The sequence below is a fragment of the Hylobates moloch genome, unplaced genomic scaffold (genome assembly GCF_009828535.3).
Source record: "Hylobates moloch isolate HMO894 unplaced genomic scaffold, HMol_V3 SCAFFOLD_6, whole genome shotgun sequence".
Taxonomy (NCBI): domain Eukaryota; kingdom Metazoa; phylum Chordata; class Mammalia; order Primates; family Hylobatidae; genus Hylobates; species Hylobates moloch.
Genome location: NW_026652281.1, coordinates 16,315,326 through 16,339,924, shown reverse-complemented (window position 1 = coordinate 16,339,924; position 24,599 = coordinate 16,315,326). Strand labels below are relative to the sequence as shown.

Genomic DNA, 24,599 nt, shown 5'->3' with positions numbered 1-24,599 from the left:
CTCACCTCAAGTGTCTTAGTCTGCTTTAAGTTACTATAACAGAATACCAATAGCTGAGTAATTTATAAAGAAAAGAAATTTATTTCTCAAAATTCTGGAAGCTGAGAAGTCCAATGTCAAGGTGCCAGCATCTTTCAAGGGCCTTCTTGCTGCATTATTCCATGGCAGAAGACTAGAGGGTGAGAGAGACAAAGGGGGACCGAGCTCCTCCTTCACAAGGACACATTCCCACAATAACAAACCCACCTCTGTTGGCATTAATCCATTGAGGGCAAAGCCCTCATGACCTTATCACCTCCTAAGAGCCCACCTCTCAACACTGTTGCATTGTAGATTAAGTTTCCAACACATGAACTTTGGGGGACACATTCAAACCATAGAACCATGATTTAAAAAATACTAATCTGTATATATTTTTACCAGTCCTTTCTTTAGTTTAAGCATATGAGTAGTTTATAAAAGCATTCACATTGGGAAAATTAAAATATATAGATCATTAATCCATTTGAGATTTACTTTATAATGTGGGAAATTATACAGCATATAGAATTATAGCCTTATTTTTTATGCGTAATAGTAAATGGCCCAACATGAGTTATTGAATAAACTATCTTTTATTCCCTGAATTAAAATGTTTTCTTTATCTCATGCTATTGACTCTCTTTTGTTCCACTAATATATTTGTCTTTTCCTATGCTGCTATCACACTCTTAATTATTTTAGCTCTATTGCATACTTTGATACTTACAGGGCAAATCTTACTTTATTAATCTCTTCATCCAATATTTGTGAGGTTTTTTCATACTTACTTCTCAGTTGATCCTTAGAATCATCTTGTCAATTCCTCCCACCCAAATGAATTTTGTTTGGAATTGCATTGAATTTACTAATAAATTTAAAATATTGATTTTTCTAGAAACATGACATATGCCTGCATACCTTTTGTCTTCTTTTAAATCTATCCTAGATCAAAGTTCATAGGCCCTTTGTTCTCACCACCCCTAGGATAAGAAAAAGAAAATAAAAAAGAAAAAAGTTTATAGGCTTTTGATGTACTCAAAATTCATTTCTAGATATTTTTAATGTTTCACCATTATCGTGAATGGTAAATTGTTTTCATCACATTTTCCAATCAGTTGTGACTTAGCACTCTTAAAAGCTATTAAAATCTATATACCTATATTAATTTATTCTACTCTGCTCCATCCTACTGGATTCTTCTACTGGTCATAATCATTTTTTCAATTGATTCTCTTGGATATTATGAAGGGAAAATCATAATATCTGCAAATAATGATCATTTTGACTCTATTACTTACTTTCTTTACTTCTCCCTTATTTCTTCTTTTCACCCTATTGTCCTGGTTAGGACTTCCAGAGCAACACTGAACAACAGTAATGAAGAGGACATTGGATTCTCCCATTAATAGAACTTTCTAGACTGTTAAATCTAATGCTGGCTTTTGGTTTTTTACATCTGTTCTTTCAATTGTTAACATTTCCTCTCTTCATGGTTTTCTAACTTTTTTCGTGTGAATGGCTGATGAATTTTGTCAATCCCTTTTGAGATAATTACAAGATTCCTTTCTTCATTTTAATCTAATGTATTAATCATTAGATTTTATATTAAATCAAGCTTGTAATTTGAAAAAGAGTCCCCAAGGTGGTAATAGTGTTTCAATATACTATGGGAGCCAATTTGCTATATTGACAATTTAGAGGGGGCCACCATTTTCTTAAAGGGGATATATTGGTGTTAGGATAACAGATCTTCACAAGGATTGTGGAAGCTCTCCATCTCTCTCTGGCTCTGGAACACCATGGTTCTCTGAGGGAGAATGCTTGTGCACCTTCTCTAGGCCAACAATGCTTCATGCTTGAATGCCCAATGTCACAGCTCTCTGCGGTCAGCTTGTCTTAATCCTACACACAGCTACTTCTCAGGGACTGCTGGTCCTAAAGTGTTAGGTGGGGCCTTTTCCAACACTGTGTGCACTTCAAGCCCAGATCCGCCATTTTCTCTTCGTCTTCCCTGGGATGAGACAGCTTCTGGTTTAACTCTCCACAAATAGAAGTTCTCATTATGCATTCTCTTAGAGCTCCTGGTTTCTCCTGCAGGAGAGGCACAGATTCCGTTGTTCCTAGGCAAGCCTATCTTCCCATTAATATGGTGATTTCACAGGGCAAACAATTTGATCAGGCATCCTCTTGGTGGAAGCTCAAGTCCTGTGAATCCTCTTACCATTGTGCGTGGGTATGAGAGATGCAGGGTGTGAGGATATCAGTCCCACTCCCACTGAAAGCTCTGCCTCCAACTCCACACTGCTGATCCTGAACCTACACAGCTATGGACCTAGCCTTGGGAGGGGAAGTGAGAAAGAATTTTGATTTTCTTAGAAGCCAAGAAAATAGGCACCCAGGACATGAGGCTGACTCATGGGCCCTGCTCCAATCCATTCTCTCAAGAGCCTCCAGCAACCTCAGCCCAGCTTCACCCTCACAGGCCTGGATCTGGCTCTTCCGACTTTAATCCCTATGGCCCCCTGCACCTGGATTCCCAGACCTCTCGGCCAGCTGGCAGCTACTGGACTCGGCGACATGGCTCTGCCTGACTCTCCCAGCAACACAGGCGGCCAGGCTCATATCAGGTGGCCACAGCTGGCGTCCTATGGCCAGGCCCGGAGGTGAGGTCAGCCTGAACAGTCCCCGCCAGCCTGTGACTCAGTCACCACTGGGCAGTGCTGGGCACCATGGGGCAGGGCACTTCACCAAGACCAATCAGTGACTACAGGAGCTGGCACTGCAGGGGAGAGGGCCAATCGTAAGAGACAGAAAGGATGGGGCAGGGAGGATAGGCTAGAGACAGGCCTATGCTAGCCAGGCTCCTGAGGAGAGCTTCACCACCTCTGCCAATCTGAATCACAGCCCCCAGGACCCATCAGGATCAAGAGACAGAGGCCTAATCTATACCAGTGAGAAAATCATGGGCATCAGGAGTTATGGGGGTCCCTTCTGAGACGAAGAACCAGGAAGACTGGAATTTAAATCTTTGAAGTTATTTCCAAATGAGGCTATCCATTTTAAATATGTATTATAAAGACTTAACGCCTGGCACAGTGGCTCACACCTGTAATCCCAGCATTTTGGGAGGCCGAGGTGGTTGGATTGCCTGAGCCCAGGAGTTCGAGATCAGCCTGGGCAACATAGTGAGACCCTGTCTCTTTTTAAAAGATAATAACAATAAATAAATAAGTAAATAAATAAATAAATAAATAAATAAATAAAACTTAATAGTTTCACACTGAGGCCTAAAACAGTGCCTGACACATAGGAGGCTCTCAAAAATATCTGATGAATAAATAAACAAAGCAGAAGTAACAAATGCCATAATTCTTGAAACACTATTTTCACATTTCTTCTTTTTTTATTTTACTGGGAACGTAGAAATATGAAAGTGCTCCAAGCTCATTCTAGCTGCTATTTTAAAAAAAAGAAAAAAAAGAAGGATGGGAGGAAGAAATATGGAAGAAGCATGGGCCTCTCCTGCCTTCTGAGTAGCCCTGGACGTCAGTTCTAGTGGTCAAAAAGAGTAGGAGGGGCCTCAGGCCAGAGACCAGACTGTCCTGGCCAGGCCACTGCTAAATTTGAGTGTCTGTGGATGTGTGCGCTGGGGCAGGGCTAAAGCTGGGCCATGAGTGCAGGTCCCAGCTGACAGATGAGTGACAGAGTATGTCTGGAGAGCCCCAGTAACTGAATTTCTGGGCTGTATGTATGTCCGTCTCCTTCTTGTCATCCCCGAACTTTTGCTCGAGCCTTACCTGTACCTCATAACAGTGTCTCTCTCGGGCTGAGAAGGAAAGGCTTTTACACCCCTGCTTTTGTCCAGGCACAGTGATGGTCAGGCCATGGCCAAGACATTCTAGGTCCAGGGGGTAGAACGAGCACATGGTGCAGTTGCTCTGCAATCCGTCTGCTGCTCTGCCTGGAGGATCTGATTTGTAAATGAAGGCACCTTCTCCTCACAGACACCAAGAGGCAAGACTAAGGGAAGGCTCCAGCTGTCAGGAGAAACTGGAAACCTGAAGACACCTGGGTTGGGCCTCTATTTATGGACTACAGGTAGACTTGGGACATCTGATGCTGGGGGAGATTAAGGGATGGCCAGCAGGCTGCCCGAATCCTCTGGCCTGAATGAGAAGTGGGAGGGGTGAAAGGATGGGGGTCTCCTTGAGGCAGGGGTGAGGCTGGGATGCTTTTGCAAGCTGCCTTCCTGAGGCCCCAGTTGCACAAGGCTCCATCACATGGGCCTTGCTGCCACCACAAACAGCCCGTTCTGTCACTTCCCTGCTGGGGTTGGGCTGAGCCACCTCTGGGTCTCCCACTTGTCAGCTGCCTCCCCGTCCCAACCCCCCTGTGTGAGATGCCACTCCTCCCAACACCTTTCTACACCCAGGCCTCAGGGCCAGGGCCTCTCTGGGCCCAGCTAGGTAAACCTGTCCCCGCCCTGCTGCCTGGCAGCCCCTTTGTTGTGTCCCAGAGCAGACTGGTTTTCGCTATGAAAACAGAGACAGAGCAGGTCTGACAGGGGTGCTGATGGGGACTGCAAGTCCGGCTGAGACACATCTGTCCCTCGGGCAAGGCACATGGCACAAGGGCACCAACACAGGGTCTAAAACCCCAGACCTACCACTTGAAACTGTGTGAGCGTGTGGTGGTCACACACCCACCCCAGGCTCAGTTTCCTGAAGAGAGTTGGTTCTGCTCTTGTGTCCGCCCTGGAATCTGGCTCAGGGCCAGTAACTGGGTCCCAGTTGGCAAAGTCCGCTTTGTCCCTGTTTGGATCCTCGGAGACTGACCCCTCTGGAGCCTCCAGCATCTCAGCCCCTAGAGAGGTGTGGCAGCTTGGAGAATCCCCATTACGCTCCCAGGTTAGTTGACCAGGTCTGGGCTGGACATATAGCAGGCACTCAATAAGTGTTTGTTAAGGGACTGAGTGGCACAAAACTAGAGCTGGGAAACGCCCTTTGCCACAGTCACGCCCTCCCCTGTGTGTTCTGCTGAACCAGCCACAGCTCCAAGACCAGTTTTGTTGCCTCCTGACTGAATCCTGTCCTTCCAGGATATGCTGGGCATCAACCCCCAGCCCACCTCACAGGCTGTCTCAGACCTTCCTTTTGGATGTTGCCTGGTGCCCATGCCCCTGGCTGCCTCTACCCCTTGCAGAGCCCTTGACCCCTGCCTACGGTGGGCCTGCCTTAACTCCCTGTCACTCTAAGGCACAGTTCTAACCCTGCAGGAGACCCACACTGCCCCCTCTACCCAGCTCTGCCCCCCACAGACTGCTTCCTCTCCACCATTCGAATTCCTGGCCTTGACCAGCAGGCTTCTAAGAGAGCAGACATCTGGATGGAGCTGGGCCAGACAGGTCACACTGAAATGGGGGCATCTAAAGTTCTCTCTGGCTGTTTGCTGAGTCCCTGGAGTGGTCAGTACTGTGGACTGGGCATTCCAGGAAGACGGAACTCCCAAACAAGGCTTTAGTTTCCCTTGGAATCCAGGCTCTTGGCTGGGGAGAGGGGGCTGGGCCTTGAATGAGAGATGTCTTGGCCTCAAGGAGCTGAGCCGGAATGGAGCAGACTCTACCTAGATACCTGAGGCCACTAGGCCAGGGAGGAGCAGGTCAGCAGCTGAGCTCTCTGGCTAGCCCCCACGGCCTCACGGGAAGGTATCCTCAAATATAGGCTGCCCCATCAGCTCTACCCCACCTCCCCACTCAGGGCTACGTCAATACTGGACACACTCCTGGATTGTCCTCCAGGTTGACCTCACCCTTAGCCTGAGGTTGTTCTTGTCCCAATCCTTCCCTCTCATTCTAGGCTCAGGCCCAACAGCATTCCCAAGGGTGTCTGCTCCTGCTGGAGCCTGCCAGCCCTGCCTGCCCATTGAGGAAAGAGCACCGTGACTTCTCCTGACCTTGAAAGGACCTGGCCACATACAGAAGGCCTGGGCATCATGCCCTGAGCCACTGGGTGTGGCCTCGAAGGCAGCAGAAGCAGAATTCTTCACCTTCCTAAGCCCCCTCATGCCCTCCCTGCCTCCCTCTGGGTCATGTCCAAAGGGTAAGCTAAGATAATAATTCCTGTAACTGTGGTATTGTTAACAGCAAATGTTTTTTAATGCCTTCTGTGTGCCAAGTTCTCTGCGGGGTACTGGAGAGACACAAATAAATAAGACAGACACAGCCTCTGCCCTTATGGATGATGCCTGGACCCAGCCCTGAGTACTCAATACGTACTTATGCAGAGAAGAAGAATGCATGCAATCAGCAGTCTGATTATTCCCAGCATCACAGACACCTGATGGGTGCAGTAAATACGTGAAGGCCACCAGGGCAGGGGTGATATGTGACCTGGCCACCACACATCCCCACCCTGAAGAGGGCTTCCAGACCCTGTGACTGCCTTATGACTTGGTATTCCAGCATGATAGGGTCTCAGCAATACAGCAATCTCCCAGGACCAAGGCAATTACAGGGGAAAAGGAAATCTGAGGGCTTCCTTAAAGAACTTTCGGGAGAGTTGGAGAAGCCATAGAATCTGCAGCTTGTCTGACCTGCTGCCTAGAACTAAGGGTACCTTACGAGTGAGTTCATAGCATGGCCCCTAAGAAGGGCCACCCCCAAACTCCAGGTACACAACCTGACCTGGCATCTCCCCTGTGGGAAGGCACAGTCAGAAGTAAGCCTCTGATGTTCTCTTAAGTCAGGGATGTCAACATGAGCTCAAGTGAGGGAATGACTGGCCTGGACCCGGATCCTGCATCATTCCAATCTGTCCAGACGCTGCCCAATGAAATGGGGAAGTTTATGGACCAGATTCTAAAAAATTCATCCAGAGTCCCCACCACACCTCCACCTCCAACCTTGTGACAGAAGCCTTTGGAGATGGATTACCCTGCCCAGAGACTCAGGGGCCAGGAAGGTCATATTCGGGAGGACCACTTCACATTCCCCCGGACAGAAGTAAACGGGTAACGAGGGAATTTCAGGATGGAGGCAAGAAGTGTAGGCAGTCTTTGGGATGTGAAATTGGGGGAAACAAGCAATGTATGAAGAGGAGTTTCAGGAATTCACTTTGGGATACATTGGGTGGAAGCTTCCACAGACCCTTGAGGATCCCTTCCCCCCAGCAAAGGTCTGCACTGTTTACATTCACTAGGACTCTTGGAGCCCAGCTGACAGGCCTCTGACCACAAGCCGTGTGGTACACCAAACCCTCAGGACAGCCAGTGATAAGTGATGGTTGCCCCTTACTCTCTACCCCATTTAGTAGGGTCTAAGTCTTGGGGAGCTTCTGGCCTACAGACCTCAGAGAGACCATGTAGTGACCAGCTCTCCTGCTGGCCCTTCTACCTTTCTTCACTTGGGATCCAAGTCTGCATGGGGCTGAACAGAAACCTCCTCCACCACAAAGTGATGGAGAACAGCCCGATGGCTGATGCTGTAATGGATTCAGACACTGCCCCCCCCCACACACACACTCCAAATATACTCCCATATAAACACCACTACCACACACCACTTGTTTCTCTCTCAGCTGAACAGATAGCAGCATCTTGCCTCCCACAGAGGCACCCACATTCTACTCTGAAGGGCCCCTCCCTTCCTTGGACTGCCCTAGGTTTGTGCCTCTCAAACAGTTCTCCTCTTTGCGGGTTGTCAGAGACCCAGTGGACACATTTCATCCCACCACCTGTGAGGAGCCCAAGAGCAGGGTCCTTATCACAGCTTGACTAAAAAAGGACACATAAGGTTAAGGATTTGGGCTAAATGAGAGGCCTCCACAGAGTCTGGAAAAGTAAATGGTGTCTCCCTGATGTGGTCAGATAGAAGTGCCCCGAGAACCGGAGGGAGGTCGGTGGTGCCATGGCATCTGCATTGGCTGTTCAAGTACATCCCGGGAGGATAATGGTTGGGAATGGAGAGAAGACCTTGGAGAGAGAAGGGCCCAAAGTGAAGAGCTGCATATATTTCTTCCCTTCACACTGCACAGCCACGACCCCAGCCGCTCCAGCTGCTCCTTTCTCAGGAGACCTGGGGAAACAAAGCTTCTGGCAAAGAACGAGGGGAGGGGGCTGTGCAGACAGGGAGGTGGCCTGCGAGGAGCGTGCAAGCAGCAAGAGAAGGCCTGAGTGTTCTGGGGAAGCAGGGACACCTTGCTTCCAGATACAAGTCAGGGACCACCTCTTCCAGGAAGCCTTACTGGCCTCCACAAACTAGTCTGAGGACTTTTCTGTGTCCACTCCCATGCTCGGCGCTGCCTGCTGTCGTCTTGGGTCTGCGTCCCCGGCCCAGGGCTGCGCAGGCCCCTGGTTCATAGGGTTCTTGGTTCAGAGGGCTCCTCACACGGCAGGATGGGCCGCAGTTTTGCCAGTCGGGCCCATGAGGAGGTATCTGAGCTGGGCGCAGCCCCATCCCCCAAGTGGGCCCTCCATCCCTCTTTCGGGCTGGAGCACCGCCCCTAAAAGCGACTTCAAAGGGCCGGTCTACAGCCGGGTTTGGGTCAGCGGCCTGCAGATCCAAGGCCCGAGCAGGATCCAGGCCGTCGGGGCAGTCCGAACCCGGGGGTCTCTGAGAGCTGGGTGGGGGTGCCGGGTTGCAGGCAGCCGGGGCTGAGGGCGGGTCCTCAGAGCCCCCCGAAGTGGGAGGGTCGGGCCGGCCGCGGGGCCAATCCGGGCGCACAGGGAGCGGGGGCGGGGGCTGGGCCGAGGGGGACAGGGGCGGGCGGGCCGGGGGCGGGGCGCGGCGTCCAGGCGGCGGCGGCGGCTGCGGCGGCGGCGGCTCCTCAAGAGTCCGGCTCAGGCTCCGGCTGCGGCTCCAGCCCGCGATGCCCCATTCCGTGACCCTGCGCGGGCCTTCGCCCTGGGGCTTCCGCCTGGTGGGCGGCCGGGACTTCAGCGCGCCCCTCACCATCTCGCGGGTGAGTCTGGCGGCTGCGTGGCGGCAGGGCGGTCCCGGGTCTGAGACTCGGTCCTCGCGGTCCGCCCGGGACCCAGATCCCCGATGTATCCGAGGCTTGAAGGCGGAGGCTTGGGCTGGGTGCCCCCCATGCTGTAGAGGCGGCTTCCAGGCAGAGCAGGCAGCCCCAGCCGCCCTCCTCCCACGCTGGGCCTGTCTGCCGGATCCTGCGGAGAATCTCCCAAGAGTTCACGCACCCGCATCCCCGCTGGCCTCATCTGGGGGAGCCGCTGTGGACCCGGGAAGGACCCGCGGAGATGGGCCAGGGGTCTAGGCAGCTCTACAGAGGCCCAGAAACTTTTCAGACTCACCCCCTGCCTGAAGATCTGGGGCAAAATGATTTAGAGCCCCCCCCTTCCCCTATCAGGGGTCCCTGCCGGCAGAGCTGGGTGACCCAGGGAGGTCTGGGGTTCTCGCTGAATCTGAGAAGACAAAGGTCCATCCACTTCCCACTTTGGGCGTGAGTCAGTCTCTCATTCATGACCTCAGTCACCCTAAGGGGAAGTGACCAGGAGGAATTTTGGCTTCCAGGGGAAAGGGAGACTTAACTGTGAGGTTGTGAGACCCCTCCCCACAAGACGACACAAAGCCGGGGGCCAGGACAGCCTCAGGCCCGTTCCTGAAGTTTCCCAGGGCCCTGCCTTGCCCACGGAGAAGGAAAAGGAGCGGGCACAGCCCTGGAGCGTGGCTAGTCTGAGGATAGAGTAGTGGAGGAGGTGACTCAGGCCCTGTTCGAGGGGGTGCCTGTCTAGGGGAGACAGGATCCTGGCCCAGCCTTGACGTCCTTGTGTCTGGAGGGCCAAAAGAGAGGACTCAGACCCTGCCCTTGGGGGTTCCCAGCCTAAGGGACAGAAGAGGAGAGAACCCAGGCCCTGCCCTTGGCGGCTCTCAGTCTGGAAGGAGCAGAGGAGATGACTTGAAACCATCTGACGGCCATCCCTTGCTCCCACACAGGCTGATCTTGTCTTTGGATGCCTGCGTCAGAGGCACAGAGAAGCACCTTCCCCCACCCCACTGCCACCTCTTGCCATGGGGGCTGGGCCAAGCCGGCTGGGCTTTCAGAGACTTCTCTCCAGTTCTTGGGAGGGGGTAGGCACCAGGTGGAGCGCGGAATCATGGAATCCCGTTTCTGGGGGCCAGGGTGACAGGCAGGCCCAGCTGTCCTAGGAGGCTTCCCACATCTGCCCTCACTGCCAGGTCCCTGGGGCCGAGTGAGGTGGGCCTTCAACACATCTCGGAGCCTTTCATCCCCTCTTTCCTATGGGATTCCTGCTGTGTGTGTGTGTGTGTGTGTGTGTGTGTGTGTGCGCGCGCGCGCGCAAGCCTGTGTCTGCTTGTGTGTGTCATGCTGTGTGTCCGCTGAGGGGGCTGGTGGGGACACTAAGCGGGCTGGCCAGGCACCCTGGGCGTGAGGCCGCTGACAGGCTCAGTGGCGGCGGCTGACGGCTGCAGGCAGCAGGGAGCTGAGACATCTGTTGCCCACGCGGCTGCCTGCCCTCCGAGGAAAGGCCTCCACACGTCACAGCTGCGGCTGCGGCAGCAGCAGCAGCAACGGCCTTGTTTGGAGCTGACTGGGGATGCAGGCCCCGGGCAGGCAGTGTGGGAGAAGATTTGCCAGGAAGAGCCTCCCTTGTCCCCCAAAGTCACGCGGCAGCAGCTCAGGCCCAAGGAGCCAGGATGGCTGAGGTTGGGTTTGGGTGGGATCTGGGGAGATTTACAGCGCTGGGGAGGCACAGGCCACAGCTTGCCTAGCAGGTACGTCTGGGGCAGGTCTACAGGGACTGAAGATATGTGGGAGTGTCTTCACCAAGGGCGCTCAAGATCCAGCCCCTCCCTTGCTTCCAGGACCTCCCCTACGCGGGACCTGGTAGGGAGGGACAGCCTCACACAGACAGGGAGGAGGCTATCGGCCCGGCAGGGCTGGGGGCTTGCAATCTCAGCCCATGAAGCCTCCAGGAGTCCCAAGAACATCATCCAGGGCTCCTTCCCCACAAGCTGTAATGATGGCTGGCCTTGGCCAAGCATCCAGGGTGTGCCAGGCCCTACCCTAATGGGTGTTGGTGACAGCTCCCTCCAGTCCCTGGAGTGAGCACCACCTTATGCCCAGCCTCCTGTGGGGGCTTTACATGCCCTGTTTTTCTCAAGTAGTCCTTACAACAGCCTTTAGAAGTAAGGACTCCCTCTGGCCTTACACAGATGGAGACCCAGGCACAGAGAGGCTAATGTAATCGACCCAGAGAAGCAGAATGGAGACAGGAGGAATCCAGGCAGTCTGGAGTTTGCTGTGACTGTGTGGGACAATGTGGCACCTGGTTCTGACTTGGGCTCCCAGCCCACCACAACATCTAGGCTGGGTGGAGCGGGGGCTGGGAATGCAGCCACTACCGGTGAGGGGCTGATTCATGCCCTCACCGCCCACCTCACTTCACTGTTCCTGTCTCTGTTCCTTCTTTCCGTTTATCCTGTGCTTAGGAGCTAGAGGGATCGGACTGAATTCCACTCTGTCCTGTGACTTCCCTGCTTAGAGCCCTCCATGGTTCCCAGCCACCCAGGAGAAATGCCAGCTTCCCATCTGGGTGTACAAGACTCTGCAGTATCTGGTCCCTGCCTCTCTTCTCTGACTTCATCTCTTCCGCTCTCCCCTCACTCATGATGCTCAGGCCATACAACTTTCCTTCTTCTTTCTCTCCAGATGTGCCATTATACATGCTGGTCCTGCCTGGAACACTATCTCTCCCTCAGATACTCTCTTTTCCCTTACCCCTTTTGGAAGAAAAATACAGGTGTTAAGAGCATAGTTTTAAATTTGGAACCAGGTGGCTTGGACTGAAATCCTGATTCAGTCTTTTATCAATTAACTATCCTTCTGTACTTCTCTGGACCTCCGTTTCCTGATCTAGGAAATGGGCTTGCCTTCAGGATTAATGAGATAATGCATGTAAAGGTGACTGGGAGAGTCACAATTTCTTGGCCTCACGCCCTCTCTGACCAGAACTCCCCTAGCTCAATAGAGCTGGCAGCATCCCAGCCACCCCTGCTTTCAAGAAACTTCCTCCGCCCACAGAAGCCTGAATGCACCCCTTGTGCTGGCTGAGTCATCCTGCCGCAGTTAGCCTCCCCCTGAAGAAAGACTCCTCTCCAGTATGGGGACTGGGGCATGGCATCCCTCCCCCAAGCTTCTTTCTCTTCATCTGTAAAATAGGGATGAGAACAGCCTCTGCCTCACCAGGTGGTTGAGGGATTGCTGTGAACTAGTTATGGGTAAAGCATAGAGCCCAGGCCCTGGTACAAGGCAGGTATCCATGAAGGGGAGGAGGCAGAGGAGGGCCTTGAGGGGAGGGTGGGATGGGGCCAAGTGGGTGTCTCCCCCAGGATGACAGGCTTGCACAGGTGCCCAGGCCTTACAAGTGAACATTAATGATGGGCTGGTTGGCTGAGGGTGTCATGCTTCAGAAGAACGTTTCCTTGAGGCAGCCTACTTCAGGGCAGGTCAGCTTGGGAAGTGCCAACACCAGGCCTCCAGCCAAGGAGCTGCCAGCACCTCAGCTTTGTCCACTTACTACTGAGACCTGGCTGAAATGAGCCTAGCTGGGCTTCCAGGAGTTCCCACCAGTAGGAGCTCCCACCCAAAAGAATGGGGTCACTGGCAGCTTTTGAACCAGCTGGGCACTGGCTGGAGAGGCTGGGTAAGAAATCTATTTCTAAAGGCTATGTTGGGGCCAAGGCAGGGTGAGGGGTGCTCCATGGCCTGGATTCCCCTGAGTTGCTTACTTAGATATCTCTGTGAGTCTAACTCCACCCCCTATTCTAGCCTTCTTCAGTTGACCAGCATTGTAAGAGCTTCCGGGTGTGAACACTGCTTGACCCTGAGGGGTCAATAGTGGCACTGAGGTAGCCTGAGTTCCTGTCCTGCAGGGGAAGTAGAGGTAGAATTCTGACCCCCAAATGCAGGCTGGCAGCTGGAACTGGATGGCTCTGGACTTGCTCAGGGAGGTGATGTTCAGACCTTCCCATTTTCATTATAATGAAGTATTAACACGAACAGTGTAGGGGGGAAAGGTGGTCATGGGAGCACACAGGGTAGTGAGATCCCAGAGAGACTCCCAGAGGGAGTGGCCTCTATGCTGAGATCTGAAGGATGAGGATATGGGAGTCAAAGGAATGTTCCAGGTGGAGGGAGCAGCTTTTGCAGAAGTGTAGAGATGAGTGACATATGGTGCCTGTGAGCACCCCATAGACATACACATGGTCTGGACAGAGTGTGGTTATGGAGGTGGGGATGAGAGTTGAAATCAAGCAAGTAGGAAGGCAAGGTCACTAAGGGTTTGAATATTAGGTCAAGGTGTGTAATCTGTCTGGTTGGGGCCTTGTCTGTGTAGGGTGTCTGTGACATGTCCATGCTGTGTATGTATCTGTGAGCACCTATGTCTCCATGTGTCTCTGTGTCCTCTGCACGTCCTTGGGCACATATGCAGGCTGCGAGAACAACATCCACTTGTCCCAGCCCAGAGGAAGCCGTTCTCGTATACCCTCATGCCCTGCCAGGCCTCCAGGTGCTGGAGTTGGAGGTGTTTCCAGCAAGGCTGCAGCCAGGCTACGTGGGGACACGTGGGGACGTCAATCAGCCTCTCGGCTTGCCCATCCACACGCCATGCGGGTAGCAGGCCACACTGGCTAGGTTCTGAGGTTGGAGGAGGCCTAGAGCAGAGCTTGCAGCAAGGCCACATCATGACTGTGCCCAGCCCTCTGGCTTGTCTGCTCGCAGGTCCATGCTGGCAGCAAGGCTGCATTGGCTGCCCTGTGCCCAGGAGACCTGATCCAGGCCATCAATGGCGAGAGCACAGAGCTCATGACACACCTGGAGGCACAGAACCGCATCAAGGGCTGCCATGATCACCTCACACTGTCTGTGAGCAGGTATGCACAGGTGGGCTGGGCTGGGAGGATGGAAGGACGAGGTGGGCAGTTATGGGCAGCTGGCATTTTGGGTGAGCCCAGCTTCACACAGCCTCTCTGCCTCAGCTCCTGGGTGCCCCATCCAGGAACAGTCCCAAGGAGTAGCACTTTCATGGGGGCCTGCCAGATACTGTTTAGAGTTGTAGCTTAAGAAGGGAAGAAATCCCCTTTTAACTTAGACTAGAAGTGTGTTGGGGCACTTATGGCATGTGTTGCAGGCAACTGAAATAAGACCTTGAATAGCCTCTGGGGCATTTGTTTCAGTTCTTTCCCCTCCCCTGAGTGACCAGCTTGATGACCATTTCAAAGTAGTTTCTTGTGCAACACCTCATTTAACCCTCACTCACCAACTTAAAAAAGGTAAAACCTAGTATAGACCCCACTTCACAGATGAGACAAGTGAGGCTCAGAAAGGTTAGAAGGTGCTTAAAGTCACACAGAGAGGGAGTGGGGTAGTAAAATTTGACCTTGGGGCTCTCTCCTAAGACTACAGACCCTTTACTTGGCTGCTGACTACTCCTGCCAGCCCCTCAGCTGCCCTGCCACAGCTGTCCCCACCGTGGCCCACACCTCTACCCTGGTTAAATCTGGATTTGGGAAAAGTTCCTGCTGAGGACTGTGTAATGCTGTGCAGCTGATCAAGAAGGGGAGGACAGGGGGTTACCAAGCCCATCTGTGCCCCATAAATGGTCCTGGGATAGAAGGTCCACTGGGGGTGGGGGTGGGGGGACCCAGCCTTGCTCAGGTCCTGGGTCTTTACTCAGCTCTGAGAAGCAGTTGGCCTAAGCCTGGCTGAGTGGCATCTCCCCACTCCTCTGCCCACCTCGATCCTCAGAAGTCGGGCATAACTTATCAGCTCTGCCATGTTCACTGCTGAGGGGACTTCCATGACCCCGTGTGGAAGTGTGTGGGCAAAGCCTCCGCAAACCACAACACAGCTAACCATGCCTCTGAGCTGGCACGGTGGGAGGTAAGCCATTGGCTTGGAGCCATTAAACATAGTGGAAAGGCCTGTGAGATCAGCCCTGTTTGTGCTTGGCCCTGGCACACGATGAGGATGCTCCATCTTTGGAGTTCAGCAAAGCTGGTCCTCATCCAGCCTCTGGAGCCTTATGTGCCCAGATGACCTCTATGAGCCCAGGTTTCCTTTCCCATTAATGGATCACATTCATCACCCTCCTCCAGACTGAGATACAGGCTGGATGGGGGAAATGTCAGCATTGCTCTGCCCATGATTGACCTCTGAAGCCTCTCCGCTTGAATGGGATCCTGGCCCCTGACTCACCTCCAGCCTCGACTCTGTGTGGCTGAACAAGGGCAGCCCTAGTGGTAGTGGAGTAGTGGGGAGGAGTGCCTCAGAGGGGGCCTGAGTCAAGAGCTTCTCAGAGTGTATGATGTCAGCAGAGGGTGGTGGGGTGGAGATCCCCCTCCTTCTTTCCTTCCTTCCTTCCTTCCTTCCCCGGTCCTTTGTTCCAAACCAGGCATGGATGGAGCCAGAGGTCCACTGACCTGTTCCACTCTGAGCATTTCAGCCCCAAAATGTCACTGGCCATGGAGCAGATGAGAGCACATTCTCTACTATTACAGAGCTGGGTTGAGAATTATGCTCATAATTTTACCCATAAAAGAGAGAGAGGGAGAGAGAACTACGCTGTGCTCCAGAAAGTGATTTAATCTCTTGAGTCCATAACTTCCTCAACCAAAAATACGGACCATCTTGCGCTCTGGACATTGAGTGATGATGTACCAGGCCTGTTCAGTCAGAGTGAAAACCTGAGTCCTGCCCTGCAGCCCCCATCTCCAACCCTCATACATGCAGACTCTGGGGGATCAAGACATGAGGGCCACCTTGACCTTCTGAGCCAACATTTCTTCTCCTGGACACTTGCCCACCTGCAAGCTTTCTGACTCTGCTCCCTATCTTGCCTGCTATGCCGGGACCTATGCCTGGCCCCCAGTGACACTCCTCCCCACCCCCACAACACACACCCACACAGCAAGGGCTCTGCAGAGAATCAGCCTGTTGAGCTGGCTGGAGTGAGCTACTCTGTGCTCTCACTCCCGGGGTTCTACCCCAGACCAGCTTCCCTATCTGCCCTCCTGTGTACAGAGAGCTCTAATACCCCCACTGACTCCCCCACAGAATGGAAAGTGTATCAAAGGCCCAGCTGCCCCACTGGGCTTCTTTTGCTTTGAGCCCAAAGCCAGGCATCCAACAATCCAAGCAAAATCACACCTCCTGGGCATGTTCTGTAGGTCCAGGACCTTTCTGACATCAATTCCAACACCGAGGCCACTGATGGAGTCCCTGTTGTCCATCACATGTGGCCCAAGGTACCTTTGCACAGCCTACCCTTTGCCTGTCATTTTGTTTAAAGAGCCCAGCCTGGGATGGGGGTTGACACATGATTAAGCCCTTCATTCTGATCTGATGCATTGGGCCAAATTAATGGCTCTGGGTACTTTATGCCCCTTGACCCTTAGACGTCAGGCTTGTACTGCTCTTCTGGGCAGATCTTCAGGGAAGTTGAAAGCCAAATAGCCACACAAGATGTCCCAGCTTTATCCCAGAGGAGTTCTGAGTAGGTAGAGGCCACGGTTAGAGCTGTGAGTTAGGGTACCCACTTGGGAGCCTGGTTGAGGGGGCTAGAGACAGGGACTATGGGGCTGATATTGCCCTGGGGCAGCAGAGCTCTAATACCGAAGGCCTGAGTAGAGAGGTAGCCTCTAAGGGACGAAGGAATGGGCAGAGGCGAGGAAGTGCAGAGTGAGTATGGGCCATAGGCACAGACAGATTATTAAAACCCTCAACTGAAGGGGGCGGAAGAGGCAGGAGTAAGCTGCTAGGTCAGTAGTGAGACCTCGAGAAGCCTCAGGAGGCTTCGTGGGGTGAGTTGGAGGACATTATTCCCCTTTGGTCTAACCAGCCTCACCTCATACCCACCTGCCAGTCCAGGGTCCATGCCCCTTCCTGGCCTGCCTTCTTACAGGGCTACTGAGTGACAGGGCTGGGCCTTAGGCACGTAGCCTCTCGGCCTGCCTGCCTTGCTTATGGCAGGTTTACGATGTTTTTCTCCCTCCTGAGCGGTGTTTGGGTTTTGGTTTCTATGGCGAAGCAGGAATTTCCTAATGGCCTGTTTCCCATCTGGGCTGGGCAGACTCAGTGATGACTCTGCCAGCAGCAGCAGCAGGAGGAAAGACACACCCTCAGAGCCTCCATTACACCTACCCCAGAGCCGACGGACGCCTGACCCCACACCCCACCAGAGGCTGTAGATGCCCAGAGGATGAGTGGATAGGCTTCTAGCTGGTCAATGTGTGAGGCCTGGCTTGCAGTGCTATAAGCTGGGCCTCTCTGAGCTGAGCTTCTGTAGGCCACGAAGAGGGTGGAAGATTAGGGAAGCCACAGGGCTTCTCCTGCAACCTCTCCAGCAACCAGACCAGAGAGGGATTGGGCAGCTGATGGGGACGGAAGCATATAGCCCTGCCCCAGAAGGATGGCAGCTAGAGTTGTGGCTCGTTGCCACAACAGTCACCATTGTGGTGCAGAGGAAAGCACTGGAGTGGTGTTCTTCTACCTGCAGGGCACAGCCCAGAGCCCAGCCCCTCTTGATCCTGGCTCCCAGGCATGGTGGGCATGGTAGGAGACATATCTGACCATCACAATTTCTGCCACAGGCCTGAGGGCAGGAGCTGGCCCAGTGCCCCTGATGACAGCAAGGCTCAGGCACACAGGATCCACATTGACCCTGAGATCCAGGTATGTACAGACACTGCCTGGCCTGGCCTGGCTCAGAGTGAGCCCAGGGCAGAGGGGCCAGCACGCAGGTTCACCTGCACCGAGTCTCCTCACTGGGGCTCTCAGATACCCAAGACAGAGACTGAAACAGAAGTTTTCTCTGGACCATGTCCATACCACATCCCATGTTCCTCAGATGATGAGCACATGCCGTGGGCTCTGTCTCTCCTCTGGGCAATCCTGGATTCTGGACCGAGGTGCCTATGATGTCCGGGAGCTGGGCTAGGCCTTGGCTTGCGGTTGTCACACAGCCAGCTGGAGTTCACTCTGGTGCCCAGTGATGCCAGACCAGGAAGGAGTCACTGTGCTTGCAGCAGGGGAGGTTGGTGGCAGTCTCGGGCTGTGGAGTGACCTCAGGCTATGGGACACTCCTCTGAGTGCCCTATCCAAGGCTGAATTTCTCTCCTGGCCATCCTGTGGTGCTTCTAGCAGAAGTCAGGCTGCAGGCCTGTCTGCCCAGTCACCTTTCTGTGTGTGATAGGAGTCATATCTCTGGTCCTGTCCTCAAGAAGAGTGAGGGGGTCAGTCTGTTCTAGGGCCTTGTTTTGCCATGGCATAAGGAGTAGCCAAGTGGGGATGACTGAGGTATCCAGAGCCATCTCTGGGCCACAGAGTTGGGGCAAGGAGACTGGGATGGTCTGTGATGGAGCAAGAACCATGGGACCCAGCATGTGGGACCATTGCCTCCTGGGCCTGCCTTTGTCCACCCTCTCAACATGGAAGAAAAGGGGCCAAGGCAGGGAGAGGCTTCACTGAACCAGAGGGAAGGATGTGCCCCAGCTTCTCCCTCACCATCTACCCCAATCCCATCTTGCTCTATTCCCTACCCTGCCTGGCTGGCATCCCTGAAGCCAGATGCTTACCACCTTCCAGGCAGTGCCCATTCTGACAGAGGAAAGGCGCTTGGAAGTTCTGGGCTAGGGGAAGCCAGGGGCCAAAGGAGCCCAGAGTAGTCACGTGACTCAGACAAGGCGTCAAGGAGGGCTTCCTGGAGGAAGGGGTATTGAAGCCAAGACCTGAAGGCCTAGGAATGGTAAGGCAGGCAAAGGGGTATAGGGAGAGGAAGTGTGGCCCAGAGGTGAGGTCTTGCACCACAAGTTCAGAGAAAAGAAAGGTCCAGGGGAAGGGAGGACAAGATGGGAGGAGTGAGAGGACAGAGGCGAGAGATGAGGTGGTGGGGCAAGGCCACAGAAAGGCTCTTGGGCTTCTCTATCCTGGACCTCAGCTGTTCTTACAGGAATTCATGGCCACATCTGTGTCTCAGAAACTTGCTCTGATGGCCCCATGGACCCCAGGCCTTAGAGGCAGGGGTACATGTTGGCATAGACAAATGAGCCAGGTTTGCCACAGGCCAGGCAGAGGGGAGCAGCATGGTGTGGGCCCCAAGCTCATGCATGAGGCCCAGCCTCCCTCAGAGGTAGCAGTGCCAGGATGGACATGACGGGGTGGGGAGGGGGTTCAGTCTTCCAGGAGAGGCTCAGGGCCAGTGGCCCTGGGAGGCTGGCAACTGTAGAGCAGCTCCCCCTGCCCCCACAGTTATTCTCATCGACTGCCTTGAAGACCAGGCTGCCGGTGGCTCAGACTGGAGAAGGAGGGAGTTCCCACAAGCACCAGGGCAGCCCCTCAGCTGCTGCCCCACTTTTGTACTTAAAAGGTCATGGACTCCATGGGTGGCGACAAAAACACCCCCACCCCACCCCTGCAGGGCTGAATCCTTGCTAACACAGACACAGGGCCCATTGTCCCCATGCTGCTCCCACCCACTGCCTGAGTGGGGGTGTTGGGGAGCGGGTGGAGCTAGCTGGAGCCATGGAGGAGGAGGAAACCACAGTTGGCCCTAGGACCAGCACAAGGTGCCCTGGCACACATCCCCGAGTGGGATGGGACAGGGCCAGCTGGAACTTCAGGCCCACCTTCCCTGTGGGGCGATAGGAGAACCTCCTTCTCTCAGGCCTCTTGTGGGAATACAGGAGGCACTTGGCCTAGCCCAGGGTGGAGGAAGGATAGTAATAAGGCAGGGTTTTCTGGAAGGAGTGGCAATTATGCTCAGAACCAGGTGATGGGGAGAAGCAAGTCAGGTGGAGCAGGCAGTCCTTGCACACTCAGCCTGTCCTCCCCAGACCAGCAGAGAGCTAGAACTGAGCCTCTAGGAGATGGCACCTGCTCATCTGGACTCAGCGCCTGCCTCCATCCAAGTTGAGTGTCCCAAAGCAGGTAGTTACCCCCATCCTGCTGAAAAATCCACTGAGGCTTCAACAACCAAGTGGGCAGCAGTCTGGTTCTCAGAGCAGAGGAGCATATGGTAGGAGACGTACCACCCACAGAGGGGGAAAATCCAGGACTGGGGGCCCTGGAATTCCCCTGACAGCCATTGATCCAACGAGTATGTGCTTTATGCCAGGCACTGTGCAATTGTCTTATTTCATCTCCACAAGGAACCTGATGTGGAAAGCATCACATTCCCCAGCTCATAGATAAAGAAACAGGTTCAGAGAGGTGAAGAGACTTGCCCAGTTAGGGGATAACCCTGGGATTCAAACTAAAACTGAGGTAGCCATGTGTGTCCTAGCCACAGAGTTCAGGCCTAGAGAGGCAGCTGCATGGGTGGCCGTGGGAGGGGCAACGGCTCTGATGGCCCTGCAGTGGACCCCTGTACCCTGCTGGGTAGGGGTGAGTGAGGGCCTCCTTCCTCCCAGTCCCAGTCCCTCCAACTCCTCCCTCCCACTGAAGCGTCCGCCTGGAGGCCCAGCCCCACCCCCACTGGCCACAGCCCATCTGGTCCCCATTAGAGGCCAGCCCTGCCTGCGTGCCTGCCCGACACACACACGTGTGAGAGCGCTCAGGTTTCTCAGGGGCTTTTGCTGGGCCTGATGTGGATAGGGGTTTTCCTGTTGCTGCTGCATTGATGGGGGCCACCTGGGCAGGAAGACCCTCCTGTTTGTCTGTTGGGGTGGGGGAAATGGAGGGGGGCCCACCCAACTGCTGGTCTGCCTGTTCCCCAGGTTCCCGCCCTGCAAAAAGCAGGGGACAGTCAGGGCAGAACCCCACAGGCTCAACTATGCCTCAGAGCTGCCTAAGTCCAAACCAGGGCTCTTCCCGCTACGATAGGCATTCTTTCCTGTCCACACTGGGCTCTCTGTCAACACTGTAGAGCAGAGGAGGTTTACATGTCACTCCCAGCCTGAGGCTAAGACCTACCCCATGGCCTGGACTCAGGCTTCGTCCTAAAATCAGGCTGCTCTGGCTGCTAGCCCAGTCTCAGCCATGGAGGCCACTATGGCCATTCCCAGGGTGACCAGTGCTGGCTCCAAGTCTCTGTAACCATATGCATGTGGTTAGTTGTATGTAAGGAGATTGGTAGGTGCATATGTGTTGTCCTTATGCGTGTGTGTGTGTGTCTTTAAAACATACTTGCGAGAGTGTGCATGCCCCTGTTTACATTGCTGTGGGGTGCTTGTGTTCCCTTGCAAGCTGGGAACAGCACAGCTCTGGACTCTGCAGGGACAAAGATCCCCAGTTCCCACTCAGACGCGCACACACACAGAGATACTGCCCTCTCCTCATGGCTGAGGGGGCAGGTTCAGGACACCCCCACCCAAAATGTTTCAGCCATGGGCACCAGGCTGGCTGTGGGGTAGTGGGGCAGAGAGCCTTGTGCCCTAGCCTGGTCTCTGCCCCTCATCTGCTGTGCCTGCAGAAGGCTACTCATTGTGGCCTGGAAAGCAGGAAATGGGGGACAGGTGTAGGCCCAGAAGGAGCTGATCTCACAGTGGCACTCTTGAGCCTCAGCCTGCCCAAAGGGCCTTGGACACTTGACAGTCAAGGACCCTTCCTGGCTGTAGGACAGGAGTTACCTTTTTTGAGTTCTCAGCCATGGGCCCACCCAGTACCCACCACGGTTCAGGCAGGTGAGAAGGCTTGGCACCAGGGCCACCTCTGCCAGAAGGCCACATACCCTGCTGTAGCCACACTGACCTTAGGCTTCTTGGGATAGGCCTGTCCCAGTACTATCCCTTCATGAGTGGTGGTGGGCAGAACCACTGCAGGGCTCACAAGCCCAGGCTGAGTCTCAGCTGCCCAGGTTTTTGTGTCTGACTTTCCAAGGACGTTTCTCATTTCTGCAGGGGCATAACCAGTCCCCAGGCCCAGCCCTTCCTCAGAAATCCCTTCCCTGGCTGAGCACCACAGGCCAGAGATGCCGAAGCAGAGGTAGCCAACTGACATCCGCCACCTGGCACAGCACAGCAGGGTGGAGGTGGGGTGAACAAGGAATGGCTGGAGGCCAGAGGGTCTCCCAGTGCTTTAGGCCTCTCTCTCATAGGATGGCAGTCCAATAACGAGCAGGCGGCCCTCAGGCACTGGGACTGGGCCAGAAGACAGCAGACCAAGCCTGGGATCTCCATATGGACAACCCCCTCGCTTTCCAGTCCCTCACAATGGCAGCAGCGAGGCCACCCTGCCAGCCCAGATGAGCACCCTGCATGTGTCTCCACCCCCCAGGTAGCGCAGAGATGCCTTCGGTGCCATGCCCAGAACCCATCTTAACCCTTGATTCCTCAAATCTTACCCAGTCCCACTCTGACCCCTGACACTTGATCCTTGGGTCTCAGCTGGTTGCGTTCTGACTCATAAGCCTTACCAGACCCCGAGTCCACAGGGTGAAGGCTGGAACTGCATCCCTTCCTCCTCTGTTTCTTTCTCCCTCCCAGCGCTGACCCAGCCAGAGGCCTCCCGCGGAGCCGGGACTGCAGAGTCGACCTGGGCTCCGAGGTGTACAGGATGCTGCGGGAGCCGGCCGAGCCCGTGGCCGCGGAGCCCAAGCAGTCAGGCTCCTTCCGCTACTTGCAGGGCATGCTAGAGGCCGGCGAGGGCGGTAAGACGCCTGCCACCTGTCCCCACCTGCCTTCCCACTCCCTGCAGTGCCCAGGTTGCCCCCTAGCGACCCGACGTCCCGCCTCGCAGTCACCTGCCCTCTTCGGTCTCTGCGGCCCGGTCCCACGCCCTTGCTACACCCTTGCTACGCCCCGGCTTCCTGATTCCCACTCCACCCCCTGTCGCTGCCCCTCACACCACGCCCGCCAAACCCGTTCCCCAGTCTCGGGTGCCGATGGCCTGTCTGGCGCCCAACCAAACACCCCGCAGAAATGGAGTTCTGACCCCCTCACCCCGTTCATGCCACCTACGCTCCGGGTTTCAGGGGATTGGCCCGGGCCTGGCGGCCCCCGGAACCTCAAGCCCACGGCCAGCAAGCTGGGCGCTCCGCTGAGCGGCCTGCAGGGGCTGCCCGAGTGCACGCGCTGCGGCCACGGCATCGTGTGAGTACCCGCCCCCACTGCCCCTCCGGGACCCCAGCCCTCTAGGGCCCTGGATGCGGGCGCAGTCGTGAACCCATCAGTCACTCGATGCTGTCCTCTCTCGTTCCCCCCATCAGGGGCACCATCGTCAAGGCGCGGGACAAGCTCTACCATCCCGAGTGCTTCATGTGCAGCGACTGCGGCCTGAACCTCAAGCAGCGTGGTTACTTCTTTCTGGACGAGCGGCTCTACTGTGAGAGCCATGCCAAGGCGCGCGTGAAGCCGCCCGAGGGCTACGACGTGGTGGCGGTGTACCCCAACGCCAAGGTGGAACTCGTCTGAGCTGGGACCCTGCTCCCACCCCTGCTTCTTAAGGTCCCTGCTCGGCCGGTGTAAATATGTTTTGCCCTGTCCCTCTAATAAAGTTCCTCTGCTCCACCTTGAACCTGTCACGTGGCCTGCCACCCTCCTGCGCAGGCCATGCATGGCTCCCGAGTACAGTAGCATCTGCTCAGGTGCCAGGCATGTCCTAGGCTCTGGATGCAGTGGTGAGCAGGATGGGCACCATGCTGCCCTGAAGGGGCCACAGCCTGGGTGGAAGGCCGACCTGAATCACGACGGGGCAGCTCTAGTAATACGAAGGTGAGGTCTGGGATGCTGCGTGCGGCGCGACGACGGGAGGTATGACCTGGGTGGGGTCAGGGAAGGTGTTAGCTGAGAACTAAGAGATGAGGGAGGCACGAACTCTACACGGGGGACCTGTGTGCAAAGGTGAGCAGAGGGCGACGCCGTCATCGGCACTAGCGGGTTGGGGTGGGGGGGTGGCGGGGTGCTGGCAGCCTCAGGAGCGATCGCTCCGCTGGAGAGGGTGATTGAGTGTGGAGATCACCGGGGCCGCCGCGGGCCGTCTGCACTTCCTGGCATTTTCTGTTCCAGGTTTCTTCCACCCACGAGCACTTTATTCTCCTCCGAGACCCCCTTTTCCTCCCCTTCCTCTCTCCCCCCACCAGGGGGCGCGCTTAAATTTCCAGACAGAGACCAGAAGGAAGGTTTAGAAAGAAAAGAACACTTGCCCAGGGCAGCTTTGCCCTCCAAGAGGCTCCCTCCTGTCTCTAAGTCAATTCCACCCCTTCTCAGAGTCCCGGCGTTTACCGCGTGGTGGGTTTGCCTTGGCCCTTTCATGCCCCGACTGCACACATCGTCTGTGAGTTGTGGCTGTTCACTCCCGAGGATGTGTCCTAGACTCCGGGTCGCGTGGATCTACCCTCTAGTTTACTTGCTCGGGACAAGAAACTGACTCGTTTTATTTAGTGCCTATTTAGCGAGCCCAGAGTAACGTACATTTGTGCTGTTTTCAATTTTGTGCTATCACAAACCACAAAAAAACTGTTATCAATTCACATTCATCATCAGCACGAGACAGTACCCATTTCCTTGTGCTCCTGCCAGCTCAGGATATTATGTTTTGTTTTTTTTCTTCATTTTTGCCAGTCTGTTAAGTAAAATGTCATATGCGGTTGTTTTAATTTGCATT

At 54.7% G+C, this 24,599-nt stretch overlaps 1 protein-coding gene and 1 long non-coding RNA gene across 3 annotated transcripts in view; one reads left to right on the top strand and one right to left on the bottom strand.

Moving 5' to 3' along the window:
- Positions 1 to 533: 533 nt before the first annotated feature.
- The window catches only part of LOC131383772 (uncharacterized), a 31,348-nt gene continuing 7,282 nt past the window's right edge, over positions 534 to 24,599 (bottom strand). Inside the window, exon 3 of the long non-coding RNA XR_009214037.1 lies at positions 534 to 1,001. This is a non-coding gene — a long non-coding RNA (uncharacterized LOC131383772). The remainder of the gene's footprint in view (positions 1,002 to 24,599) is intronic.
- PDLIM4 (PDZ and LIM domain 4) lies at positions 8,819 to 23,510 on the top strand. Of its 2 annotated transcripts, XM_032156498.2 has the most exons (7): positions 8,819 to 8,978; positions 13,782 to 13,933; positions 17,651 to 17,732; positions 22,093 to 22,271; positions 22,481 to 22,644; positions 22,969 to 23,086; positions 23,203 to 23,510. In XM_032156498.2, exons 1-7 carry the CDS (start codon positions 8,886 to 8,888, stop codon positions 23,405 to 23,407), a joined length of 993 nt encoding a protein of 330 aa, XP_032012389.1. In that variant the 5' UTR covers positions 8,819 to 8,885; the 3' UTR covers positions 23,408 to 23,510. The 2 variants fall into 2 exon arrangements, with proteins under 2 accessions (XP_032012389.1, XP_032012390.1); XM_032156499.2 differs by lacking the exon at positions 22,969 to 23,086 and having other exon boundaries at positions 23,203 to 23,273.

Bases quoted from the DNA above. Each gene is read 5' to 3' on its own strand.
- PDLIM4 (XM_032156498.2), top strand. From the start codon at position 8,886: ATGCCCCATTCCGTGACCCTGCGCGGGCCTTCGCCCTGGGGCTTCCGC. The intron at 8,979-13,781 runs GTGAGTCTGGCG...GTCTGCTCGCAG, and splicing joins CGCCCCTCACCATCTCGCGG to GTCCATGCTGGCAGCAAGGC. The intron at 13,934-17,650 runs GTATGCACAGGT...TTTCTGCCACAG, and splicing joins CTCACACTGTCTGTGAGCAG to GCCTGAGGGCAGGAGCTGGC.